Here is an 8299-nt window from a genome sequence, read left to right as displayed (position 1 = left end):
CTGAGTGACCGGTGACGTCGGAAACAAGACACGTCCTTTTGTAATTACAGAAAAAACCATTGGCAGTGTTAAAATACCTTCTGGTCCGGAGCTCTTTTTTTTTTTTTTTTTTTTTTTTTTTTTTTTTTTTCGGAGCTGGGGACCCGAACCCAGGGCCTTGCATTTGCTAGGCAAGTGCTCTACCGCTGAGCTAAATCTCCAACCCCCAGAGCTGTGTCTTATACAAACTACGAATAATAGGGAAATGGAAGATGAATTACAGCTATCGGCTTATGGTCATTGGAAAGTCTGATTGTCTAGAAAAACACAGCACACAAGTAGATAACAATGCCACAGACATACGGTTGAACCCCACACGGTCACTTTCCTCCTCTAACTGTTTCCCTTCTCAAAGAAAGGACTTCCCACACAGGAAAACAAGAGCTCTATATTTGGTCATTATTTAAATAAGATGTGGGTTTAAATACAGCATACTTGGGAAATGCGCTTCATTGTCTAAATGAGGATGGTCGTTTTAATCTCTCATTGAAGTCGGACTTCTCACATGGCTCCCCAAGGAATCTCTCAGGTTGTGTTGGCAGAGTTCATCTGCAGAGTACAGTTTGTGGAAGCATCAGTGGCAGACTTCCCCATAACTGAAAGATTGTTCGGATGTGCCAAGACGGAGCATCGGTCCTCTTGGCTTGCCCCCTTCCCCTCTCCCATGAGTCTTTGAGGTATGTTCATGAATGTTGGGTACAGGACCTCGGGGTTAGAAGATCTTGCATTCGTTGATGGAAAACAGCTTCCTTCTATTTCGTCTCCTGGCCTGGTTGACAGCTGTGCGGACAGCACATTCAAATACCTGCTGGACTCCCCGGTTGCTAAGGGCTGAGCACTCCAGGTAGCCCTTGGCTCGCACATCCTGGGCAAGTCTCTTCCCTTCTATGGCATTGATGCAGGAAGCCCTGTGAGGTCCCGTCTCTCTCTGGTCAGTCTGTGTGGCCACCACCAGCACCGGGGTACAGGGTAGGTTGCTCCTGATCTCACTAATCCATTTGTTCTTCAAGTTCAGGAACGAGCTATGGTTGGCCACAGAGTAACACATTAGTACCACGTCTGCCTGCTGGTAGGACAGGGGGCGGATGCTTCTGAAGGCATCATTGCCCGCAGTGTCCCAGAGACCCAGGCTGATCTGGATGCCATCCATGAAGACGTCTACACCCGTGTTCTCATACACCGTGGGTTTGTAGGCCTCGGGGAAGGTCTCAGAGGTGAAGCGCACCAACAGTGAGGTTTTCCCCACAGCACTGTCGCCGACCAGCACACACTTGATAGAGCTCAGCATCTTCCCCGTCTGAAGCTGTATCTAAGAGTCTAGGATCTCAAGGGGAAGAACCCTCAATGGGTTTCTATAACAGGTTCCATAGAGTGAGGAGACAGCAACTGGGGCTTATGTTCGTAGAATCTCAGACGTCGGTTACAGATATTACGTCTCCAGTCTGGCCAGGTGAGAAGCAGTGGAAAACCTCTGACGTGTGGTTGCCAACTGGAACAGAAAGAGAAGGGGTAAACTGAGGCTCTCCTTTCTGATGACAAGAGCATCCTTGTTAACAAACTAATTAAAACTGGGAGTCCTATCTCAGGGTAGCCATTCAACCCTTGTCTAGTCCTATCCCTCCCCTTGGCAATATAAGTTGAACCCATCACCTAACACTTAGCATTCATAACTTCTCCTGGCCAAAGGCAGGAGGAGAGTTTATACTTAAAAATCAGCCCTTGAGTGGAGCGTATAGCAGTACCCAGCTCTAATCCCAGGACCCAGGAGGCTGAGGTGGGAGGATCCTGAGTTAGAGGCCAGCTCAGGCTACATAGCAAGAGACCACAGGGAGAAGAGGAGAGGTGAGGGGCGGAGAGAAGGCCAAAAAAGAGAGCAGCCTGGTAGTAACCCAAGGGACTGCTCTGACTGCCACAGGGCAAGGCCTCGGATGCCCACCTGGTGTGCGAATAACACTCGTGAACAGCTGTCGACTGGCCAAGAAGCAGGAAAGAACCCAGGCAAAGGCAGCCGCGTGTTTGTGGCCTCAGGGTTCTAGTAGATCTCAGTCACTTTGGGAACTGCAAAGAAGAAAAATTAATGAGCGACAAATGCCATATATAAGTTCCTACACTTATATCCAGTCCTGGGTTTACGCAGGAATTGGCATTGAAGCAAGAGAAATCCCGCTAACAACTGCGGTGGTTTCTCCCTTGAGATTCTTTACTAAGATTGGCTACAGATGGGGAAGACGCTCTGTGGAGTTTTTCCACAGCTGAAAGCAGGCTCCGTTCCCCAGGCTGCTGTGTGTAGACACTGACATGTTGCTTAAACTCTACTACTCGGTTTGCAAGTGTGTAAGCCTTCGAGGCATGTAAAGATGTGGAGATGTTATTATTTCTTTCTTCAACAATTTGGGACAGTCATCTGCAGAGCAGGCCCCTAGTTAAACAAAACAACTTGTTTGAAAACCATTAGATTCAACACCGGTTTTGACACAGGACCACACAAAGACAGCAGGTCCTGAATTTTATGAAGGAGAAAAGAGAGTGTCGATTGTCTGTGGGTTGGAAAACGCCAAGCAAAGAGCTCAGACTTGCACACAGTGTACCGTCCGATGAGTACATTCTCTCAAGGACAGCCCCACTCCAGTCAAAAGTGTTTAAAGGTTGTTAGTGTAATTGGCTTTATTCACCTCCCCTGACAGCAACTGTCAAGCTTTATCGAACACAAAGCGCACCCAAGGCAGATTCCTGTAAAGGGCAAAGGTTAAACCACCCTTCTTAATCCCAGGGATCCCTCCAAAGACTTTTTATATCCTTGTCAACCTGCAGTTTCTGTTTTGTTAGACCATGATGGCCTTTGCAAATGACTTAAATAAATAACACATGGTTCTTATGAATTCTGTCTTTCTTAACACATAAGCTATGTGACCTTGGCCAAGTTACTTAACATGTCCGAATCTTGGTTTCCTCTAAAAATGAGTTGTATGGGGACCCATGGTATTCTATTTTCACACTAAAGATGTCCCAACCTTGAATGTCCCTGGCATAGTGGCTGCAATGCCACACACGTGGGATGCTCTCACACATGATGGCCTGGACACCCTCTTGTCACCAGATCTTTGACAGAAGAGCTCCATAATATTTTAGTTAGACCTAAGACTTAGACCTATAGACAGCCTAAACATGATTTTGTGACTTTGTTTACAGCCGACACAGCATTCTTTCATTTTTCCTGCCAGGATTAGTAAGAAGGTGCATGCGTCAGACTTGTGGGTTATTTCTAATGGATTTATGCCAGGGTTCCTGAGTGAATATCTGTAAAAGGATGTGCCTGAGATGGTGTGTTAAGAATGGGAGAAAAAGAAGCTCGGTGTTGGAAGCTCACACCTTTAATCCCAGCCCTCAGGAGGCAGAGGCAGCAGATCTCCGAATTCAAGACCAGCCTGGTCTACAGATTGAGTTCCAGGACAGCCAGGGTTATGCAAAGAAACTCTTGTTTCAGAGGAGGGAGGGAGGGAGGGAGGGAGGAGGGAGGGGGAGGGAGGAGAGAGAGAGAGAGAGAGAGAGAGAGAGAGAGAGAGAGAGAGAGAGAGGAACTTCAAACATTGCCACGGAGATTTCACAGAAATGAGATTTAAAAAAAAACAGGACTTAAATTTTTTCTTATAGCATAAAAATAAAATAGGACAGGAAGGAAGAAGTGCTGAGATGTGCCCCCATAGAGATAAAAAAGAAATGCCAGTCCGGAGAAAAAGGCTCTATTGCTGAGTGCAGTGGCCTTCCCACGGTCACTGAATGACACAGCAGGGAGTTCTCAGGGCTTCCATTCCCCAAGCTGTAAACAGTGAGACGTGACAAGCTTTTCTGGTGGCCCCACGAAGACTGAAGCCAGGGGAAAACTTTTATTGCCTGACCTGGTAGCACAGGAAGCAATCCCTGCACTATTCTGTGAGGTGAAGGGACAGGCCAGGCCTTCAGGAGGCGGCCATTATATGGCATGGGGGGGTGGGGAAGGGGTAGAGAACACAGCAGTCCACGCTACAGCCTCTCCCTATTGGGCATGGTCTTCAGTCTTCAGTGTGTGTCACATGCACCCTCAGGAGAGTCACTGAGGCTCACACAGCATGTAGGCTGATGGATTTCAGTGAACTTTCTCCTAGAGAAGGACATTATCCCTTCTATGGTTTGTGGGTGAAAAACAAAAGTGAGTTTTGAGCAGTGTGTCATGTGGCTAACCGGCCGGGTGTCCTCTGTCGGGCTCTCGCTGGGATGAGTCACTTCAGGTGTCCACTGACAGTGTTTTAAGGAGCACCCTCAGTGTTAGGCAGTGAAGCTGCCTCTCAGGGTCTTCAGTCCCATAGCTCGGTTTCCCTCTGCTCTCCTCTGTGGAAAGGGGCACCTTCTCAGTCCTCCACCGCGCAGACACTTAGTCACAATAAAGAGCTCCAGGTGACAAAGCCAAGTGCTGGTCCTTGGGTCTGCTCTGACGAAGGAACGAGGAGAGGCAGAGAGGGGACTTAGGGCACGAGGTATCTTCGTCCCATTCCTCTGAGGACTAACATTTACCACACCAATCTCACCTGGCACAGACACTGTTTCTCACTAGGACCCTTCCATAGACAAACTCAGTGATTCTCCGGTGGCCGAAAACCTGCCCCTCCCTCACTCAAAGTTCTACCCCTTTTCCTTGACCCCCTCCCTGCATCTCCCACTGCCACTCACTCCTACACGCTATCTCAGTCACCCTGCTTTCCCCCATAATTCCCTCTGTCAGCACACAGCTCAAACGGTTAGCCCCATTCATGCAATGGAACCAGATCCCTTCCTCACAGGGAGCTCATGAGGACCAGCTTTAGATGAAATGTGGCAGCCAGATCCTGCTGCACTTACAACACTCCGACATGGAGACCTCTTCCTATCTGCCCTGGAAAGCAAAGCCCCTTCAGAATGCATCACGATTAAAACAAATGTCGAGTCGTGACTATGAAGGGTTTGGAGTACCTGGCATTAGTGGAGATAATTTTTCACCAACACTGACCCTCTAGGTACAGCAGCTTGAGCTTCTAATCCTGACACCGTGAGGCTGAGGCAGGAGAATTGCTGTGGATTCCAGGCTAGCATGGGCTACAGAGGAAAACCTTGTCCCCACCCCCAACATCCCCAAATGATGAGACCACAACAGTTCAGCAGTTCAGGCCTCTCTGCCAACATGGACATAGGAGGCTCCACAGGACCCTAACCTTTATGGCTTATCTATTGGCTGTTGACTGCCTCTGAGAGGACAGAGTTGCTTCGTCAGTTGTGTGCCCACTGCTAAGCCTGCAGCTTCAGTAGACAGCTCCAGATTCATGGTCACACAGAGTCCTGGTAAAACTCAGTGACACACAACACAACAAATAGGCAGGAACAGGAGAGTGATGTGTGAGGAGCTGGGGTAGACAGAGGTGGCAGAGACTTGGCAGGGTGTACATGGACAGGATGCACCTTGTGCATGGGAAAAAATGACGAAAAATGTAAATAATGTCTTTATCTTGCTTTATTTCTTCTCTTTTATTTCCTGTTTTTGTTGTTGTTTGGTTGCTTTTTGGCTTTTTTGAAACATGTATCCCTGGCTGTCCTGGAACTCCCTCTGTAGACCAGGCTGGCCTCGAACTCAGAGATGCACCTGACTCTGCCTCTCAAGTTATGGGGCCAAAGGCATGGGCCACCACTGCCCAGCAAAGTCTCTACCTTAAATTACACTTTATAGTGTTTAATGTCACTAATTCTCCATCCTACTTGAATGGTCCACCTTACCATCCTCCTAATAGCTACAGTCAGGAAATTCCCTTTCACAATAGAAAGGACCATACAGTTGTCAGTTCATTTTCTAGACACAGATTGACTCTGTTCCAAACAGATCCTGCTCAGGACTTCCCTTGACAAGATACCCGTTGCAACTGTATTCTCCAGAACCAAGGTTCTAAGCAAGCTTTACATTCCTAAGCCCAAGGTGTAGTTAACCTCATCAGAGCTACACTGAAAAGAGCATCACCTTCCAAACCCAAGGCTTCCCACATGACTGCATCCAAAGCCTCCAAGTCTCTGAGTTATGAGTTCTTGTACCATCGCCAGACCAAGCCAGGCCCAGGAAGAGGTGGGCACTTAAGTCTGGTCCCCACCGATGAGCTGGAGAAATTACAGGGGTGAAGTTATCCTTTACCCAATATGGGGGAAGACACACGGCAGCAAGGATCTTTGCAGGAACTTTGACATTCAATTTCTAACTGGGAACGTACTCTTTTCTGTGCTGTTTGAAATAACAGGCTTTAGCTAGGAATTGAGAACTGCTGGGCAAACAGTGTAGAAGCTGGGCATCGGTGGCACACACCTTTAGTGCCCACACTGAGGGAACAGTGGCAGGCGGATCTCTGAGTTCAAGGTCAGCCTGGTCTACAGAATGAATTCCATCCAGGATGGATGTATGCTACATACAAAGAAACCCTGTCTCAAAAAACAAAAACAAAAAGAAGAACAAAAAAAAAATAAATCCTAAAAAATAAAAAACAGTGTAGAAGGTGTTAAAATGAAATGTCAAAAGTACACTTCAAGATAGTAATGATTCCAAAGGTGTGGAAGGAAAGGAAATTAATGAGCAATGAATATTATATGTAATCTCCTCATTTGCTGGGTAACCGTCCAGTCCTGGTTTATGCAGGAATTTACATTGAAGCAGGAGAAACCACTGGAACGCTAACTATTAGCTATGGTTTCTCCCTTGAGAATCTTCTGCAAGGCAGGCGACAGACGGGGAGGACCCCCTGTAGAGTTCTCTACAGCCGAGGGCAGGCTCGGTTATCTATGCTGCACCATGTAGCTCCCCATGTTCTAAGTGCCAAGGTGGGATGTTCCTGGGTCCCTCTGTTGTAGGCTAGTGTCCTTCCTTCATCTTATTTATGTGTATGTAATGATACACATAGGCAGCTTTACTTGTGCAATGTGTGCGTGTGTGTGTGTGTGCGTGTGTGTGTGTGTGTGTGTGTGTGTGTGTGTAGCGCTGAGGATCAAACCCCAGGGTCTCGCCCTGTGAGGCAAACATCTACTGCTGAGCTACCTCCCCAATCACCAACCTGTGCCCTTCTAAAAAGTGTTTTGTAGATGTCATTGTTTCTTCAGTTTGGGCGTTGAAAGGAAAGGCTGAGCTGAACCCTTGAAAGAAACAAAGTTTCTGGGCTGAGGATACAGCATGGTAGCAGGTCCCTCACCTAGCATGTGTGTCTCTAGATTTAATCTCCCCACAAACCCCCAAAAATGAATTTATGAGAGGTATACCAATGTCTTTGCTTTTAAAACAATCTAGCTTTAGACAGCTAGATTTGCTTAAGTCTCCTGGAAGCAAATTGCTCTAATTTTTGGTTCCTTTTTTAACTATCAGTCTTACTTTCTCCTTTTGGAGGAAGGCACAGGAAGGTGAGCAACGTCTCCAGTCATAGACTATCACCAATGCCGTCCACCGAGCCTCCCTTGTCCTTCCTGCTTACAGAGTTCTGTTTGTTTGCTTGGTTTTTTAGATATTCAAAGGGATTGGGATCCACCTGTGTATTAAGTGGCATTAAGGGACCATTGCTAGCTTTGTCAGGTGACAATCTTGGTATTTTCATCTTACAAGGGTAGGGCATGGCCAAGGTGAAAATACAAAATCAGAAATGCTGCTAAGTTTGAGGCTGTACTCAGCTCCTTACATGTATTTACCTGTGGGGAAGCAGAGTGTATGGAGGTCAGAGGAAAACGTGCCCGAGTTGAGTCTCTCCTTCCATCTTGTGGGTTCTAGCGACTGAACTCAGGTCATCGGGCTGAGCAGCTAGCGCTTTACCCCAGCCGAGCCATCAGGATGGCCCCGAATCTGAAACTTTGTATCAACTTAATCTTAGGTTGAAGATTTCACACCAGGGCAATTTGTTTCCTGCACAAATTTTATTTAAAAGACTGTCTATTATTAATTTCTGTTAGGAATATGGATTATATGTGAAATAATAATGTGAATGACTTTCATATTTAAACTTGGGCCCTATTACATTATCTATTGTCATACATATGCAAATATTCCAATCTAAACTATTTGATATTTAAAATATTTTTGTCCCAAGCAATTTAGACAAGGGATGCTCAGTTCAGACGCACACACATGTTCATGCATGTGCAGGCACATGTACATATCCTTATCTAACAGAAATGCATTTGCAGGGAAAATAAACACAAAAGCTTCTATCTCTCTAGAACAGTGACAACAAGTGAGGAA

General features: G+C 46.7%; 1 protein-coding gene across 1 annotated transcript; it reads right to left on the bottom strand.

Annotated features, from left to right (window-relative positions):
- Positions 1 to 407: 407 nt before the first annotated feature.
- On the bottom strand, positions 408 to 1653 carry Rhoh (ras homolog family member H). Its single transcript, XM_032915822.1, has one exon. It carries the CDS (start codon positions 1325 to 1327, stop codon positions 752 to 754), a length of 576 nt encoding a protein of 191 aa, XP_032771713.1. The 5' UTR covers positions 1328 to 1653; the 3' UTR covers positions 408 to 751.
- Between the last annotated feature and the right edge of the window lie 6646 nt (positions 1654 to 8299).

This window comes from Rattus rattus, chromosome 11 (genome assembly GCF_011064425.1).
Source record: "Rattus rattus isolate New Zealand chromosome 11, Rrattus_CSIRO_v1, whole genome shotgun sequence".
In the NCBI taxonomy this organism is placed as follows: Eukaryota; Metazoa; Chordata; class Mammalia; order Rodentia; family Muridae; genus Rattus; species Rattus rattus.
The sequence above is the reverse complement of the archived record's forward strand: the minus strand, read 5'-3'. Positions and strand labels throughout refer to the sequence as shown.